The sequence below is a fragment of the Azolla caroliniana genome, unplaced genomic scaffold (genome assembly GCF_043228905.1).
Source record: "Azolla caroliniana isolate FFs.n. ecotype wild unplaced genomic scaffold, voAzoCaro1.0.p SCAF_16, whole genome shotgun sequence".
Lineage (NCBI taxonomy): Eukaryota > Viridiplantae > Streptophyta > Polypodiopsida > Salviniales > Salviniaceae > Azolla > Azolla caroliniana.
This window is the reverse complement of record NW_028230451.1, coordinates 6046256-6066457: the sequence shown is the minus strand read 5'-3', so window position 1 is coordinate 6066457 and position 20202 is coordinate 6046256. Positions and strand designations below refer to the sequence as shown.

At 36.4% G+C, this 20202-nt stretch overlaps 1 protein-coding gene across 1 annotated transcript; it reads right to left on the bottom strand.

Moving 5' to 3' along the window:
• Window positions 1–1423: 1423 nt before the first annotated feature.
• LOC147853814 (type I inositol polyphosphate 5-phosphatase 4-like) lies at window positions 1424–7585 on the bottom strand. Its single transcript, XM_087331916.1, has 15 exons — window positions 7398–7585; window positions 6599–6740; window positions 6159–6197; window positions 5987–6061; window positions 5831–5908; window positions 5669–5743; window positions 5492–5579; window positions 5290–5394; window positions 4374–5049; window positions 3861–4051; window positions 3508–3616; window positions 3235–3383; window positions 2385–2652; window positions 2119–2243; window positions 1424–2028 (listed from the first exon to the last, which is right to left on the bottom strand). The coding sequence occupies exons 1-13, from the start codon at window positions 7425–7427 to the stop codon at window positions 2415–2417; spliced, it is 1995 nt and encodes a 664-aa protein (XP_087188042.1). The 5' UTR covers window positions 7428–7585; the 3' UTR covers window positions 1424–2028; window positions 2119–2243; window positions 2385–2414.
• Between the last annotated feature and the right edge of the window lie 12617 nt (window positions 7586–20202).

Sequence of the window (20202 nt, the reverse complement as noted above, 5' to 3'; positions counted from 1 at the left end):
GCAAAACCCCATCCTAGTGATCCTTTGAATCTCGCCTACAAATAAAAGCCTTTCGGTGCAGTAGGCCACTCATTCTAGAAGATAAAATCATCGTTGGATTCCTTTTTGTCGCGGTACCAATTTGTTCTTGGTCAAGCTACCGAAATCCAATATTCTTGCTATTGATCCACCACTTCACGCATTACGTCTTCAAAGACTCGAACAATAGATGTTTTGATTTGTTGAAAGTAAGCAATGTACACACAACCTCAGATTCTTTTGGTATGGGCCAATAAACCTAATATCAAGCATGTGATTCTCCAAGAGTACTTGCTTTTTACATGCTCTGCATATAGTGCAATTCGTGAAAGCTATGATGATATATTAAGAGGGGGTGACGACTTGAGTATCATACTCAAGAGAACACCTAGAAGGTTGAGCTCATATGTGTATGCCTTATTCGTACACCGAGAGTGGGTGCATCAAAGTATGAATATCCCTTCTTACAAAGGAGACACCCATTGAGATAACTTTTGTACTTAGGTCCGGTGGGTCAATATTAGCCTCTCTATGGATGCTAAAAATTAACTATCTATCTATCTATCTGCCTCATACATACAACATGTGCACAACATTTCTAGGGAATGCCATATCATAACTATTCGTTATTTTTTATTTGTTAGAATAAATGGCTTATAAGGTTTTTGTTGACCAACTCAAAGAAATTTTCTTTTGCATATGAGTCATGACAATGTATGTCACAATTCGTGAAGTTGCCTTATTTGAAAGGAATATGTTGAACTTTTCTTTAGTCTAGTTGGATAACGATAGCAGACATGGGCTAACTAGTATCATGACAAACTTACAATGTTTTGTACCATTTAAATGTGCAACACGCATCTCTAAATTTAGTTTTAAGGAAGAGGAAGAAGAGATAGGGCATGAATACAAATGTTGTCAAATGAATACAATGGTTTTTAGCTTCAACACTTCATGAATATAAATGTTGTCAAATGACTTAAACAACGAATTGTCCTATTCTCCAAATGTCATTATCAGTTATTCGGCATAAATAGAATAAGTAGGTGGAAAAATCTCCCAAACAACCCTACACAAGGGTCCCTCTATTATTTCCTAGTACCGTTATTTCCCTTTGGTAAGGCATTCCGTGTGTGGATAGAATTGCTATTATTTATTATAGAGGTGTGTGTTTAGGACATATAGGTGGGAAACTCTCCCACCAGCCCAAGCAAGGATCCTTTTGTCTTTTTCTACTAACGTTAATTTCCATTTAAGCACATGTATTACATTTCTAACCATTTTTTACACGACATGATTTTTTTCATTATCAATGAAACATTCAACTCCTTTGTTATTACTTCATTTCTCATTACTCTCTCTATGATATTTATGCTCGAGTACAAACCTATCCTTTGCTTAGTACTTAAGAGAATGTGATTACCTTTCATTACAAGTTGGAGTACAAGGATAAAAGTCATTTACCAATGTAGGTGAAGTGATTCCCTCAAATACAAGAGGGGCAATGATGAATTTCACTAAAATTATTCGCCTAAATCTAAACCATGTAATGAAAGGGTGATACATAATGGTGGATGATGGGTATTGCAAAGAACCAATAAGGTTAATGTGGCAAATTAATGATAGATTCACAAATGGTACTTGCATGGTGTAAGAGAGTGTTGATTGAATCATTGAGGGAACTTATTGCTCCAAGAATATATTGAATAACAAAATTCTTAGCACAATAATTTTCGAGTCTTTGAAGTTTGATTATGTCTTCTTCATGTTGGTATGAATCACGAGGGCATTATAGTTACAAGGTGGTACAAATTTCAATTTCCTATTCTTTGTAAGTCGGAAAGAATTTGTTCGTTTCAAACAAGCTCTCATCCTGTTGTACTTCAATCGATACAACTATTGATGCAAGGCGGATGCTTTCTTTTTAGAGGGTATTTGTTTTTTATGTCGTCTCAATCCGCGGAAATAATACAGTCTCTTCAGCTTCGAAATTTTCAAATTTCATATTCACTAAAATCAGCACAAAATTTCTCAAGGTTAGTCAATGTACCTTTTAAAAGGAGTGAAGTATATGCATTTTAACATCTGAGAACTACTTGCCTTTCTTGTTAATACTATATGAGGTTGTAATCACTTAGGATTGGAGCGTAGTAGTAGTAGTCCCTTAGTGATCACTTAGATTTTGCTAGAATCCGAAAGATCCACCTTGTCGCCAAAAGATTCACCTAAAGTTTAGATCGGTAAAAAACCTAATGTTTGTATCCATTCAATCCTCTACTCCATTACAAGGTTATATATCTGTTTTGTTCTATGATGGAGGAAATATAAGATTTTATATTGAAAAAAACAAGCATGAGAGCACATACCTTCTTTGTGGTACATAGGATCCAAAGTCATTATTCTTGGCGGCGAACTCGCCTAGTATTGAGATGGTTCTGTGCTTGATATAAAAGCTCTTCGACCTCCACCTTTGCATTCTTATGGGACAACACCTTCCGGAATTTCTTTTCCGAGAAAACTTCTACCTCGGCTACAAAGACGGCCATAACCGGCCGGTGATCCGACAGGAAAACCTCCTCCCGACCATACGATAATTGCCTCAGTCCTTTACCATGCCATAATATGCGATCACACCTGGCCAAAACTTCCAGAATGTTTGAAAAGGCCTCTTCGACAGCAAACAGAACTTGATATTAAATTTTGAGATATATTGATACTTCTTCAGATTTTAGAAACTATCCATGGAATTCTAAGGCTTTCATGGATGTAAAGAATACAAAGTTGTTACGAGCATATAAAATGCACATGACCCAACTGTTTGGAGACCCATCAATTCATGTTGTTGGCCAAATGAAGGAGACCGTAGCTATGCACTTGAGTCCAGATTTATAATCTTCGATTAGACGGCACACAATTCAGATTTATCTTCCTTTGACTCTCTCAAATGAACTTATGTGAATATGTGTAATGGGCATATGAAATGCATGCCTGCATGTATGTATGTATGTATGTATGTATGTATGTATGTATGTATGTATGTATGTATGTATATACGCGTCTATCTATGTGTGTATGCATGTATGCACACATGGATTTATATGCACTAAGCAAGTTCTAGCAAAGCAATGCATTCCTTCAGACATCTGAGTAGAAAGAAATTGTGGCCAAATGGCTACTAAAAAGGAGAAAAAAACTAAACAAAAACAAAAAGTCTACCAAGCTGGCGTGCGACGCTTGTCTCCAGGTTTTGTGTTTTCTCCATAGTAGCAATTTGAATCAAGCTCGTATTTGTATGTTGGGGGAAAATCTATCGGACCTTCACACCACCCATCAAATGTATGGCCCTCATGCATCTCCTTCTTGAGCTGATGTAGTAAATAAATAGTTAATAATAAATCAAAAGACTAAAGTAAATATGGGCTGTTATATCACACGATATACAAATATACATACAAACACACACACACACACGAGACTGTGAGTACTTGCCTGATCCTTCCGAAGGAGGGCCGTCCAATCCTCTCTTGCTACAAGAAACCGTGTATCATTGTCTGAAAGGTTGAGCCGATAGTTGAGATCTCCGAGCCAAATTATCTCGCTAGCCAAAAGGAAGACCAAGCAAAGAACTCATTAAAAACTTAGATAAGATAAACCAATACACCCCTAGCATTGTGACAACTATAGGTGCGAGCAGGAAGTGAACTCTCAACCTTTGGTTTACATAATACATTTCCTCTGTATGCATATATTAAGGTACACCCACCCTATGTGCACATATATTATCATAAATCCAAATCTAAAAGAAAGAACAAGAAGAGAGAAAAAAAAACACTTTAACATACTCATGAGCCCGAATGGTTTTTGGAACATTTGTGTCGGCTTCCTTGGAGTCTGGAAATCGGGTACGCTTTAATATTTCGGCAACATCAGCGTTTCTCCGGAGCTCGTCTCCTTCCTTGTCTCCAGATGTAAGATGAGTGCACACAAAACAGAAGCTGGTATCATGAAGCAACATACTCACCGAAATGGAGCCCTATATCCATAGACCTCACAAAGTTAGAACCCTCACATCTAGCTACTAAGGGCTTGTCAAGTGAAAAACCTTACTTATATGGATGGAATGCATATAAAACAAATATACATATTAGAGACAATGGAATTAACATGGTTGATTTAACGCCTTCACTAGCTAACATTGAATAAAATGGGCATAGACAAACCATGCATATTAATAACATCCATGTGAATATTATGTAATTTAAAAAGATTTAAATAAATTGGAATCTTTAGTAGCTAAAATATAAATGAAAAAATGCAAGTAAACAATATATATACATATATAGAGAGAGAGGGACCTTATTTCCCATGCAGCCCATTAGACCAAGGCCAACACTCGAGACGGTGAGATTGTGTATGACCCGTCGTAATTTCCTTCGAACCCAGACAGAGATGTGGATCCCGACCATTTGCTTGCTAGCAACCCGGACAAATCTCACTCTCTTCTTGTCCAGATTCTGGTGGATATGCATAAGCCCTGACGAAGATGAAAACGAGACTCTACGCCGTGTCCCATCTGCATCCACTAAACCACCATTGTGTGGGAAATCTCGAAGAGAGAGCCAATTCATTGGTTCAGACTCCGCTCTCTGGTGATGGTGATGGTGCTGTTTTGTCCCGAGGCCGATTCTCTCTGTTCTTCTAACCACTTTGACTACATTTGAATTGTTATCATTCATCTCTTGAGCTTCATGTACTTGGCTTGATTCCAAGGGGATGTTGTCTAACCCCAAAAAGCTTGTTTCTTCATCAATGAGAATCCGTTCAGCATCGAGATCTCCATTTCCAACAATTATATCTGAAGTCTCCGATTCTATCTCTCCAGTAGGTGATGAAGGAGCACTGTAACATTTACAATCACTCTCTCTTGATTTATTTAAGGTCTCACGTATGAGACCTTGCCATTCAAGTGTTGGCCCATTGTCTTCACTACCAAAGACATTGCCTGCATTTAAAGGAACAATTTCCTGGAAGCTGCAAATCCAAAAGTGGGGTGCATTACATGAGAACACATAATTTGGTACTGGAATAGGGCCAATCTGGTAATATTTGAAAACACACTGCTATTCTCGTAACACCCAAAAACCAAACAAGGGGTGTTTGGGTGTTTTTTTTCTATAGACCCAAGAAAAACACATCATGAAGCATTTTGATATAGATTGTCCATAAAAAAACCAACTTTCCTCTTCAATAAACAGGAGTTTCATATCGTACCCTAGCACATAGATATCAGCAGGATCTTCCATGTGAAGCCACCCTTCTAGATCTAGCTTTGGAGGCGGTGTTCTTCCCGCAACATTCCATGTGCCAACAACTATGCTGTCACCAGAGGTTTCCAGAGAAATCGAATGACACAAAACCCTTGTTAAGAAGAGAGAATTTTCATGATTTCAATGTTGTATGAGTATTTGCATACCGGAACTCCTCCTTATCAGTGAATTCCCTCTTCAATGTTACTGATTGGCCTCTCCTGATGGATGTCCAGTTCTTCTTTGGTAACTCCTCTACAAAATCAACAGGTTACCTGTTAGAACATAGTGCAAAAGAGTATATTTTCTTAAGCTCAATATAATTCTTGGGTGGGGTAACTTACCATATTTTACATCTCTTGTCAGTGTCAACGATTGGCCTCTCTTAGCAGTCATACAGTTTTCCTTTAATAGCTCATCTACATGTTGAGGTACATATGTTATATAGTGTAAGGTGTATATTCTTTTCGTTATGATTGATTTTAATATCTCATAGCTATGCTCACCATCTCTTACATTCCTTTTAAACGATACCGAGGGGCCTCTCTTGAAGGTCGAAGTGTTCTCCTTTGATTGCGAGTCATCTACAAGATCAATAGATAGGTTACAGCAAAGACCATGTTTCCCTAATCTTAATTTGAATATCGCGTAGCTACGCTCACCATCTCTTACATCCTTTATCAAGGTTAATGATTGCCCTCCCGTGGTGGTAGTAGAGTTCTTCTGAGGTAGCTCATCTACAAATTCATGGCATTCTTTAGAACTTAGAGCAAGCGGAATGCTTCCATAATCTGAATCATATGGTTTACATGTTAAAAGGAGAGATTTCCCTACCGTGAAAGCTGTGCCGATAAGCCATCGCCGAACGAGTGTCTGTAACCATATAGCTCATGGAGTTTTAGGTGTTGTTATCATGATTGTACATAAAACCGATGAAGATTATGACTATTCAAAATTACCAATGATGATGATGCATACCAAAAAAGCTACTCTTTTTGCTCATGGGCATGGATACTAATAAGGGGAAAACTCAGAAATGCCACTGATTTTTCATTCTATCCCCCTAACAGCCTTGCTTGGCGGAGGGGAGGGGGGGGGATAGAGACAATTTGGGATGAATTGCACATAGGATTGCTGTTTCAGGGGTTGATCAAGGGAATTTGGGGAAACAGCAAAGACTTAGTGGCACATGGGCAAATAAAGGAAAACTCATTGGCATTTTAGAGGTTATCCCTATCAAGAACTAGCAGACCTTTTTTACAACAGATCGTTACCTCGAGGTTCACACTCGGAGTCACTCTCATTGTCCGTTTCCGTGTCCTCATGTTCATCTGCACTCAATTCATCTGAACTGAATTCATCTCCCGCAGTGTTGATATTTAGCCATTTCTTCATTATCATCCGCGGCCATAATAACTGCACTTATGGAAAACAAAAATTCAGTTGAAACAAAGCCTGAAAAAAGGGTTCACCTAAGACGAGTAATAATTAACAACAATAATAATCCGCCTATGCAGTAAATGAAAGATGGTGGTTGTCAACAGAAGATTAATCCAATTTTAAGCTAGATTTTATCAATCAATATATCTAATCTCTCAGCTGGGAAGTAATAGCCCAGATACATGGCATTTAAGAAATGATAAGCCATTGACATAATAGGATGAGGATAAATTCAATTCTATATCAGATTTCATAACCAAACTACTGAAATCTCTCATCTAAAAGAAGGGGATAATAAACTAACATTTACAAAATGCACAACAGGAGCTAGATTACAGGATGACTGGCCCAACATAATACATATACATATACATAATATATACACATATGCACATGCATATACATACATACATACATATATATAATATACAGAGAGAGAGAGAGAGAGCACACAGAAAAGTTATGCTTAGAACAGGGTAAACACAAATGTTATACAATCAATCCTACAAAAGCTCTCATACATTAGAGCATGATGATGAACAATTAGAGCAACATTATGGAAAGGGAAATGAATTTGAATCTGAGGCGAATTTTTGTGAAAATCCTCGAATCATTCTCTCCTTGCACGCTTACCTCCCCTCTCTTCTTTCCTTGCTTGGGCATTGATAAGACTCCCTATACTCCGTATCCTCTACCTGTGTGTGTGTGTGTGTGTGTCCGTGTGTGTGTGTGTTTTCCTCTTACTCTTTCTTTCTCTGCAAATTAGGGAAGAGCCCAAATCGGAAGAATTGCTTAAGAAGACGGGCTATGGTGAAATTATAGGTCCCCTGCCCCCCCCCCCTCCTCTCTACATATAGAAAAAGACAGATAGACACAGAGAGAGAGAGAGAGAGAGAGAGAGAGAGAAGGAGAGATGCGTGTGACTTGTTCTGTGGGGGCGACACGTGTGTGAGGAGGAAAAGAGAGAGAGAGAGAGAGAGAGGAGGAGGAGGATGTGTACGGCAACAGAGAGCCGCCCAATAGAAGACAGATTCTGTTTCAGAGAGAATCTAGAGAGAGAGAGAGAGAGAGAGAGAGAGAGCAAAAATCTAAGAGAGTAAGAGCAAGAAACAGAGCAAATATGTATGTATTGTGAAGGTGTGTGTGTGTGTGTGAGAAGAGAGAGAGAGAGAGAGAGAGAGAGAGGAACAGAGCAAATTTAAAAGAGAGAGAGAGAGAAGGAACAGAGCAAATTTAAGAGAGAGAGAGAGAGAGAGAGAGAGAAGGAACAGAGCAAATTTAAAAGAGAGAGAGAGAGAGAGAGAGAGCAGAACAAAAAATTTTAAGGAGAGAGATGGAGAGGGAGAAAAGGAACAGAGCAAATTTAAAGCAGAGAGAGAGAGAGAGAGAGAGAGAGAGAGAATGTCTCTTCTTTTTCTTTTATAACACACACAAAGGAAGGGGAAGGGAATTTGATTAAAAAGAAAGAAAAGAGGCTGAAAAGAAAATAGCAAAAGAAAGAATACAAGTGTCTAAAGAGATCTCTCATTCTCTCTAAGGGGCCGGGCCACATGTGTATATCTCTGTGTTTTATAGAGACACAGTGAGAGAGAGAGAGAGAGAGAGACAAACAGACAGACAGATAGATAGATAGATGGACGGATAGAGAGAGAGAGAGAGAGAACGAGATGGAGAAGGAGAGATAGTGGCGTAATGGTTTGGAACACCGAATTGGAGCCTGTCTCGCTTTTAAAGAGCCTAGTTGCTCGAACGGTCGTCGTATGTGTGCGATTGATTGTTCCGAGGCCCGTGAGAGAGTCTGGATACCTACTTGGCCGCAACTTTCAGTTGAGTAGAAGTGTGATGTGTGTTCAAAGACGTGGGGCGAAAGAAAGCGAGGACAAATCTAAACTTTAGAGAGAGAATGTAGCGATTTGTTGAGAGACAGAGAGAGATTAAGCATAAGAAGGAGACAATTGTATTACTAACATCCATACAATCTAAAGAATGGGGGGGGAGTGAGTGTATGAGAGAGAGAGAGAGTCCATAAGATCCTCACTATTGTCTAGACAAGAAGAAATGTTTTTTTGTATTGGTTATTTTGATATATACGCAACAGGATGAGATATCTTTTTGATGTCCATAGCAGGTTAATTTTGATCTTTGAGATGGTAGCTCATGGCGAGGATCTAACCTAGTTGTCGTTTTGTAAGTAAGGTTCTCTGGTGGAGACTACAATGCCATGCATTCAATCCCTCCATTTCATAATGGCATCTAGTAAACTAGGGGAAAAACATATATGGTGTAATAAAGAGATGTGAAGATTGAGCCCTAAAACCAAAGGCCTTGTATTGGTAGGTTAACAACGTAGCACTAGGGTACAATAATTGCAACAAATAGAGAAAAGTAAGAAGACAACTAAATTGGCCCTATTATGAGACCAACTTGATATTTATCCTATAGCTTGTTCACTTGTTTGAGAAATGTTGATGAATAAATTCTCTAGTAGAGACAAAAAGGTAAAACTAATCACATGGACCCAACCCAAAGCCCCAATGAGGCGTCTCCTCTCATCTCAATTGTATTATTACCTTGATTCAAGCCTTTGAAACTTTCTAGTGACGGTTCTTATCAATTTTTGAAGATCTATAGTTCATTCTTTTCCCATGTGGTCTAGGGCTTTTCCTAGATGGGAGTCTTTAGCTCTCTCCAATAGTAGATCATTTGCTTCTCTTTACTCTTTTTAGGATTAAGTAGTATATGAGAGAGGCAAGGTAAGATCAATGGCATTGGATTCTCCAATGGGCGTGGGAGTGCCTTGTCTATCAATACAGTTGATCCACCTCTAAAGATCGACAAGAATAGAGACCAAGCACTTTTGGTCATCAAATTGCATGGCATGATGCAATGATGAGAGAGACAAAATTGTTATTGTGAGAATGAAGACAAAGGGCTTGACTTTCAACATGATTTTGATGAAAATAATATATTTATATATATATATTATATGTGCAAACTTATTGATGAGTTTAAGTGGAGTTTTTCTCTTTTAATAGTGTGCAACCACTGTACTACATTATAGTTATTATTCTCTTTCTTGGCACCATCTTTAGAAACGATAGGGTGGGTGGGTCTACATACAGAAGAGGGGGTATATAGGAACCAACTGTGGAATCAAGAGTTTCAACGCAAAACGGGGCCTACCCTCAAAGATTGATTGTCAAGTCTCGGGTCTTGCCCGCCTATTTGTTATTTCTCTAGACAACCCTAGAATGTGTAGGTGTTGAACCCGTATATGCGGCAACCAACCATGACAAACTTGTTTTCACTCTTACACATAGACACACATTTCTCTCACCCTCGCACACACACTCTATCTTTCAAAAGGTCATAATAGTGCTTGTTTGTTTAAGGAATGATTTAAACTAAGCGTGCATACACATTGTGCTATGATGTATTTGTGTAAACCCATGTATATTTCAGGCTAGGACAACATTCAAGGTATCGAGGAAGTGGTTGAACATAAGCGATACATGAAAAACCATGGCCATTGAAGAGGGATAATCGATCTTACATCTATTTAGTTTTGTGATTAGGCCATTGATCTTTATTAATACTTACAAGCATATGGGGATGCACGTATATATAGAGAGAGAAAGACTTTGATATGAAATCCAAAGTTCGTTGTAGGTTAGACTTGGCGGTTTAGATCCCAGAGGGATCCAAAGTTCATTGAAAGTTAGTGGTGGGGGTATTTTTCTTTTGTAATAAAAACTATTATTTTCGGAAAAAAAGAGACATCCAATATGAAATCGTGGAAATAATATACATATAGTTCGTGCAAACATGTGCATACTAAAAGTGTAGTTTTTCCTTCATAAAAAAGTATCACTATTCTATTAAATTATAGTTAGTGCCTTCATTGTTATGAAACTAGGTGTATGCATGTTTCAAAATACTTGTTTGATACTAGAAAATAGAAAAAACTGCCCAACACACTACAAGCATTTAGAGCGTTTTAAAGAACTCCAAGTCTCCACGTGTTGTCACAAGTGTGTGATCCTTTTATGTAATCATTCTTCAAATATCAACCGAATATAGTCGACTAGGTTTGAATCTGTGATGACGCTTTACAAAGAGGAAAAAAGTTATATGTTGCCGTGTCAAGTGAAACAGTGTTGGCTTTCGATCATAAAGAGTCAATTAGAATTACCATGCCGAAGAAACAAAATTAGATGCTCGCATGTATGGCATTTAATAGATTGCACGTGGATAGATCTTGGAATGTCAATGGACAGTAAAAAACTACGGGGTCCCATGCTATGACATCTAACTTACCATGTTGACTCTTTATACTCATCACGAAGGCAACTCAAAACCGTTTTCTATGCATGATCTCAAACTATTTATGTGTAGAGTTTTTAAGATTTACTAATCTGGCTCTCAAGATAGGCAACTCATTTGCCACCAATGAACATTGCCTTTGAAAGGGCATTGCTAATAATGGTTTAGAGTCATTTCTTTATGTCTCAACATTTAGGGTGCGTTATCTCAAACTATAATTTTGAAGAAGGGCTTTTATAATTGACGGAACGTCAAACCCATTGATGGAGACTTGTAACCATGGCCTCACTTTTGCAAAGAATGCACTTTACCCTAAAAAAATACTTAACATGAACACATTAATATATAAACAATCATTCACCATAATATAATCCATAAAGGCAATAATTTCACATTGTGTGCGTTTATTTAATATCAATTGCGCAACTAAATTCTTAAATGGGTTCATAATACCCATATAAAAGGTTGCTCATTGTGCTCCTCGCTAATCTTTTTTGGATTTGGAAATATTTCAGAAGTATCCATATTTCTAGACCAACTAGAAAATATTCATAAGTTTGTCATACTTATGTGAGACTACCCATTGCTCTATTTAGAGACATATTTGTTTGCATTTGAGTCAAAGTTAGATAGAGAAATGATCGGTTTAAAAAGATTTATAAGCTTTATAATCACATTTGTTGCTTTGAATCCCTATCATCTACAAGCTTCAATTCATTTCATCGATGCTTTGAGTATATCCTATGAATTTCACAATGCACTTGCTTGAAGAAACTTTCAAAGTAGTCAATCCTCTTTTTGCTTCCATAAGAAAATAACAATTCCTAATGGCTAGCGATAAAGTGGTTGATTGGTTTCATCTTCCACTGAGAGAAAGTGTGTAAATTTGAATGATGTTTTGGATCTGTTCAGAACATGTTGTAACAAAAATCATTAAAAAAAATCATTCCTTGTTAACAGATATTAGCAAGCATTAAACAAGATCCTTCAGTATAAATTTCATAATTTTACTTCAACCAAAGGGGAATAAATTTCTTAAGGATAACCAGATCTAAAGGTGACAATGAATGTGTGTTTATGCTCGCAACATCACCAAATTCACAAAAGACAGTAGATTTTGTGCATGCAGTTTGGTTCAATCTCATAAACTATCTCGCTATCTTTCATGAGAGAAGGAGACCTCATAATATAACTCTCATATTAATGTTAGTTTTCAATTAGCGATTTAGATCTCATAATTAACCATTCATAGAGATGTAGTTGTCAATGTTAAGTTGAGGTCAGCTCAAAAGCAGTGGTTTTTCAGTCATATTTTAAAAACCTAGGGAGATTCAGGTAATTTTTAAAAAAGAAGACGAAGAGGTACTCTAGTAACTTGGCTACAAAGTTATGAGCATTTTAGTTCTCTCCCCTCATTATATATTTATGTGTGTGTGAATATATTAATATGATAGATTCTTTAAATGTATGTTATAGATTACATACATTCTCATTCGTTTGTATTTTTTGTGTTTTGTGCACTAAACAATGCATATAAAACGGATTGACTCTACCCTTTGACTAAAGCTTAAAGCAAGTTCATGCATTCTTCTTTCTCTTTGCCCCTTGTGAGAGACGTGTTTCCAAAAAGGAAAAGAAAAGGAGCCGAATTACTTTAAGGTGGTGACCTTAAGTAGGACAATGCACCTGGTAAATTCCATAGATGGCATCTAGTCTCCCTTTGTAGCATCAACTATCTCTCTCTCTCTCTCTCTCTCTCTCTCTCTCTCTAAAAGTACCCAAATCTCATCTATCATTTCGAGAAACCAAGTTTGAAAAGTTACCAAAACATTTTAGAATACGAAATTGTTGTGTTCTCTTTTTGGTGAAAGTGGGTGAAGTTTTTTCTTTCCTTTATCAAAAAATGGTTAAAGCTTTCGAATATGAGATTGTGAATCGCATACGTACACGTAATGCCCTTTTCTGGGTTTTGGTTTTTAATATTTATCAACCACATTTAAGAGGCAAAAAGTTAAAACAATCCAAAGTGCAAAAGAATAATATTGCATGAGTATATCTATCATATACTTAGATTGCGATCGCATCCAGAGGGTAGGTATAATGTACACACTATTTTAAGGGTGATGTGATTTTGAGGAAATCGTTGAGTTTTCACAAATGTTTGGTTTTAAGAAGGGAGGCCCCTCGGATGCCGTTAGACAACAATGCTACCTAAAACAAAGGGATGTTACTTGCACACCTAGCAATGTTGTCATAGACACATAAAGTTGGTTCATTATTTCGGCATACACCAATATCAATTATCAAAAGTAAACCGACACACCTACGTCCTAATCAACTTCATATACTAGTGCACACACATAACATACAAGTAAATTTCTTCCCCATGTGTCGGCATCCTTGATTGATCTAGTTCGGGTAGTAATATTTCCTATCCAAATGGGTCTCTATTCACAAAAATTGTACGAAGTACTGGCATCCAATAAATAGTAAAGATGATTGACTGAAGCTCAAGAATAATGTTTCCGTACCATATGCAAAAACAAAAAAAAATATCAGATAGGAAAATTCCCACAATGCTTTGCTCTTCGTGGGATGGCTCGTTATGGCAAATGCGTATCTTGCATGAACACATTGAAAGAGCATGTCAAGTTTTTGGCATATGTATTGTGTCCAATGTTCTCAACTTGGCAATGCAATGACCGATTATGAAAATATATATCAAAGTAATTGTCAATGATGATTTTCACAAGAAGGAATTGATATGCAAATCTCATGTTGCTAATGAGACAAGTAAAACATTCAATTAGTTTTGGTAAGAATCTTTCTTATGGACATGTCACATACTGTTTGGAACAGTAGCAGAGAATGTATAATGTGTCTGCTTGCACTTTTGAGTTTATACACACACACACACACACACACACATATTCACATATACACATGTCTTGATATTAGCTCTATCAACATCAATAGTTTAGACCTCATTCGCAAGGTGTAATTCAAATATATTGAGCATTAACTCAACATTTATGGCCCCTTGTTACATATGAAACAATATACTCCATGAAGACGAAAAATTAAATTTTTCTTTAACAAGGAATATAGATTTTATTATGGCAATACAAAAGTATGCAAATAAGTGCACTATGTCCGTTCCATGGACTTCTACACTTGCAATATATAAAAGACAATATTGATTTCATGAATATTTGCAGATCAAGTCAAGGACAACTCAAAAACAAGAATTTTGCATGTTAAACACAAGTTGATTTCTATATACCCCCACAATTGATTTGATCTAACCAATTATTGGTTATAGAGATAGAATCTTAGCCTACTGAAACTTATTGTATAGACATATTGGTGATAGGGTTATAGAATGGGCCTTATTGATTCTGAATGATTCGCACATGTTGTGTGGATAAGACCAAAAATTAGTTAATTATGTTTGCTACAAGAATGAAGGATGCATTTAACTATCACACATTGGGAAGAATTCTCATTTATGAATTTAGTGGAGGGGGAGAATGTTTCCTAGGTAATATAAGTTATTTTATGACTATTACCATGGGTTGAGCAACAACATTATCAACCTAATTCAGTTTGTTAGTGTTGATAAAGAGGTGTTATCATTCCTCCACCCTTCGATTTCATATCCTTTGTACTCTCAAAATGTGTGGTTTTATAATAACATTGGTTAATAAAGAATGAAGGGTGGCAGAACTAGATTATCACTTGATCATATGCTATTATTGTATAAAGTTTGGTGAATAAAACCCAACATAGTGGACAAGACACGCGAAGAAAAGATGAATAATGGTTTGGATGGTATCACATAACACTATTGAGGGATTTTGCCTCCTAGATACTATTCAAAAATATATGATTACAACTCTAGATGACGAAGAGTTTCAATCATTTGTCCCTTTAGATACACTAAGAAAAAGGATAATGCATCATGGAAGCGTGCCTTCAAAGGGTGAGACTCACTGTGGAAGGAATCCCCACCAAAGAGGGTTGCAAAAGCTCAGTACTAAGTGTTGGGTCACATGCCAAGGGATCCAAGCTTCTTATATGTATAATAGACGTGGTTAGAACTTACATGCTTTTGAGCATTAGCGACAAATCTGATCCGAAACTGTTGTGATTAATATTATTAGTATCACATGTGCCATGCACAATGAGGTAGGAGATCAATACATTAAGTTTTGTATGGGTTGATTTGTGTACGTTGACCTATTTAAAGGCACTATAGGTATCTTCTTGGTGTGGTGTGTTTTCTTATCCATGTGTGAACCACACACATGCCTTTCAAATATCTTATCGAATTAATAAGTTCCTTCCCGATCTCTAACATCCTCACTTTAATTTTCCAAGTCGAATAATAAATTATACTCTGAAATAACTATTGCATTAGGAATACACATGCTCGCGAACCATGTGGCACATGTATGTCATTACGCTCACGTAACACTTCCACGTACACCTTGGATATAAGAAAATTAAATAGCAATGCATACTAATCATAACTGCAACCATAAATACACGATTGACCAGTGCAAGTAATCGTAGATGAAATAAGACGGTATGTGACTATTGAAACATGAGCGTCTACTCATGTCTCACTTTCGGCTTCTTTACAACTTTCATTATGTTTCTTCATATAAATTTGATATTACAAATAATAAATAATATATGTTGGAAATTAATGGAAATGATTCTCTCTCTCTCTCTCCTGGCTATCTTTTCTTTTTTGAGAACCCTAGTTCGGAAACCCTAAACCCTAATTATTATTATTTGTTTTCGCTCCATCATTACATTTTTGAGTTGAATACTCTTTACAATGGTAAACGTACTTCAAACCATTGACAAGCTTAGAGTAACACTCCTCCCACTAGAAATAGATAGTGATTTTGATTGAAAACATTAAAACCTTAATTTACACCTTTCTTTGATGTCTATCCATATGTCTAAAACATTATTGGTTCTCAAAATGGTGTATATTAGTAAGTAATTGGTCGAGAATTCCACATTGCATCATAGATGACATGAATGTGATAATGGTTGTGTGGAATTGGGAAACAGAGCTTGTTACGCATCTAAAGAACATATGCAGTAGATTAGTAGAGATGAAACATCGAGTTCTCAAAAAATACTTGCCACTTTGGTGACATTGGTGCTCCCCTATGGAGTTGAAGTGTAAGATATTGGCATCTCTAAGTTCAACAATGTCCAAAAGTGTTTTCTTATGAAGTTTTTTCGAGTCAAGAAACAAACACCATACATTCACCTATTTCTAGTGGTCGGATCACTTCTCATCAAGGTTGTGTTCATGGAGTTAATGCATAAGATTAAAACAAAACGTCTCATGCACTTTGTGGCAATTATTATGTGGGAAAGAAGTAAAATATTCACTTTCAGAAGACATATATCACGTAAAAACTATTTAGAAATGAAGATGAATTTTACTTGCTTCATGATGCTTAAATAGTCTATCAGTGAATGAAGTATTTTAGCAATGCTAATTTACCATGACTTGGGGAGATATGGAGTCTCATTGACCACATCTTCCATAAAATATTACACACCAAAATATAAAACAATATTCTTCTTTGAACAAGAAATATCACTCTCACCCTTACTTGCTATCGCCCAACCACTTGTCTATCCTTCACAACTTTGCTTCCATATGACTTAGCTCACATTCTCTTCAATGTGAACAATGGCATGGAGACCCAAGCTACACGTGCACTATTAACTAATCCGTATGCTTGAAGACATAAGCCATGCTTTTTTACCCTACACTTACTAGTGCCCCAAGATAAAATCAAGACATTTGTACCTCGGTCTAACTGCAACATTCTAAGTTTTACCTATCAAGTTAATACGTTGGGAGCAAAGGACTAAAAATTACCGTTGACATTGTATGTAATTTTGTCCATTTTATAGCAAGGTTCTCTATCATTTTAAGGTCCAATTTAAAGATTATTTTTAGTGCGTAATTTTGAAAAGCCATATAATACCAATATATAAGGAAGAAAATATATGATATCAGCCACCTCTCTGGGTATTTCCTCCACCGACATGAGGCAAGTGGCCATGTACAACTGTTCTTTGGTAATGCTTTGGGAGATATGTATGGATGTGGCAGCCTAAGAGCAGTTGAAAAAGGTAAAAATATGTATTGAAGTATCATGTAAACTGCTTTAGACATAATATAAACCATTTTTGGCATATATATATATATATATATATATATATATGTATATATATAATATCAATATATTATTATTGTAGGATTATAAACTTGAATTCCAATGAGAAAAGTTCATATATGTTTTATTCTTGCATGCAAAGACATGGTTTGGCTGTTTTTTGAATGTGCGCATACATGGTGTAGTTGATTTTCTTCGAATTAATAATGCAAGGAAGTGTAACACATCATGTTGTGCACATAATGCCTACTTGTCTTTAAACATATAGAGTTGTGTCATTGACGATGTTGATCTACAGTTTTAGTACCAAGAAGGGCACCAACAATAAAAACACAAACATTAATGATGAGGTAAAAAAATCCTCCAAGTAATTGCTCAAACATTTACCAGAACATAGCATTGGATCTTTATCTTTCAAGTTTGTTCCCGTTTTGAGAACATCTTATCCAAGCTAGTTCCCATTTCGAGAACATCTTATCCAAGCTAACGGAATATCAAACATTTGTACCAAATCTTTCTTTTGTAATTTCTTGCCTTGTTACCACATTACCAGAGTTGGAATGCAAGGATTATATTCCTCTATAGGAACGACAAAATGTGAGAGACATTTAAACCATAAAGAATAATAGGGTCCATGACATGGTTGGCCAATTCCAACTACTTAACTTATAATTCTTAGGGGAAATGAAAATTCTTACTTCAATCTTAGGCCACCCTTAATTGTCTTGGTGTAAAAATGGCAGTTTAGTTACATATGTTGAGTTTTTAAAAGTCCCAACTCACATGGTACATAACCTACTTCTACAAGTTTAAAAGTACCTTTTATGTGAGCACTAGCCCATAACTCAAAGAATGAAGAATTCTTTCCTTAAACAATGAGAACATTACCATTCCTATGTCATTGATGGTAACTTGTTTACTAACAAGCACTCTACCGAGTTAAGATAATGTTTATGTTAGAAAGAAAATACAAGAATACTCATCTATCTTACCTAGAAGTGGAAACTTTCCCTAGCCTTTCAAAGAGTAAAAGAGAAAACGGCGATGATACCTTAATGTCCACAAAAAGCCAAAAAGATGATGTGTGGGATCCAAAGCAAGCATTCCAAGAAAGTCTTTTGAGTAGTGTGTTTGCATAAGGTATCTCCTATGCTCAAGTAAAGAGCGCTAATAGGTAGTTGTGCTCCACTTACAGAAGTCGTGTGAGATTGATGGTTAGGGGAATTTTCAGATTGTTGTGGAAGCTTCACATTGTAGTGTGAGATGTTCCCTATCCTTGATCGTCAATTAGCCACGGTGTGCCACAATGCAATCTACTCTACCCAGCCATTTTCAAGCATCATTCTCAACTTCAAGATCATGACAATAGGTATAGATGAGGGTGATTTCCGTTACATTTCTTTGTAGGTATCCCAACATGTCAAGTAAGCTTGGATAAGTAGGCGATGTGTCTCCTTGTCTACTTTACCCACATATTCATGGACTTGTTAGACCATCTAACTCAATGGGTTTCATTTCCCCATATTGAGGAGCAACATTGACCATGACATTCATGTCTAACGTTGTGACTCCAATTGGTGTTCTAGGAACATCCTTATACTTTATCCATATCTAAAAAATGGTTACGTTTATCCCTAAATCTTCATCCCATGTGGTAAGATTTGGATTGCCACTATATTGAAATGACTTATCTTTGTTTATCATCTTGAATGTTATTAAATGTTGCATTTGTATTTGATGATATTGAATCTTGGACAATCAAGCAATGTTCTATGAATTATTTGAAAAATCTCACACATTCCTTAGTTTTGATTGTCATGTATGTGGTGTTTCTTATGTTTGTGGATGAACTACTCTCTTTACAACTATCCTCTACAATGTGAATTGTTGAAAAGGGCAATACATCATTATCATTGAGTTATTAAATGTTGCATTTGTATTTGATGATATTGAATCTTGGACAATCAAGCAATGTTCTATGAATTATTTGAAAAATCTCACACATTCCTTAGTTTTGATTGTCGTGTATGTGGTGTTTCTTATGTTTGTGGATGAACTACTCTCTTTACAACAATCCTCTACAATGTGAAATGTTGAAAAGGGCAATACATCATTATCATTGAGAATTAGCAAAACCCATTATTTGTTTGAGATTGATCTTGAAACTTGGTCACTTCATAGTAATTGCATAATGGACTCTTCTAAGTCATCTATGCATATATGAAATAGAGTGAGTGATAGGGAATCATTATTTTTCCCTACAGTTGATTCCCTAAACTCAATGAACCCATGTTGTTGGCAACATAAATTACACTTGCTCATTAAGGCGTGCTATTGCAATTAAATATTCAATGGGTATACCAAGTTTTGTCATGCGTTCTTAGATTGTGCCGAAAGCTTCTATGGAACCCACTAAGAAGTAATTTGTGAGTGTATACTCCCTCACACACACACACACAACAGACAATGCCGATTGTGTCAAAAACCAAAGTGGAACATTTTCATGTAGTGTACATGGAGTTGGGAGTGACTATTGATGCCGCAAGTACTTTATTAATGAACCTTGCAGATTTAGAGTGCACAATGCGCCAAAGAGAAATGTTTAGGGAAGGTCAATATGACAATTTGGGGAAAGCAAACTTGAATCTAATTGGAAGTAGAGCATAGAGTGTGATACTAAAGGTGCAAGATTCTGTTGGTTATCATACTATGCAACTCTCTCCTAGTTTTCAAAAAAACATATAAAAATTAGACCATTATTATGTTGAGACACAAAAGATGCTCTCAAGAAAAGAGTGGTTCATTTCCCAGGCTCCTTGATGTAGAGCCACGTACTTTCTTGACAATGCTAATTTGTAATCCTTTGATGCGTTGACTTCTTATCTTGTAATTCCTCA

What these genes read in the sequence shown, in the direction of transcription:
- LOC147853814 (XM_087331916.1), bottom strand. Translation starts at nt 7,427, where the DNA reads ATGCCCAAGCAAGGAAAGAAGAGAGGGGAG. An exon ending in AAGGAAAGAAGAGAGGGGAG is followed by an intron (nt 6,741 to 7,397) that starts GTAAGCGTGCAA and finishes CCATAAGTGCAG; the next exon opens with TTATTATGGCCGCGGATGAT. An exon ending in AAGCGTCGCACGCCAGCTTG is followed by an intron (nt 2,653 to 3,234) that starts GTAGACTTTTTG and finishes AGTTTTGGCCAG; the next exon opens with GTGTGATCGCATATTATGGC.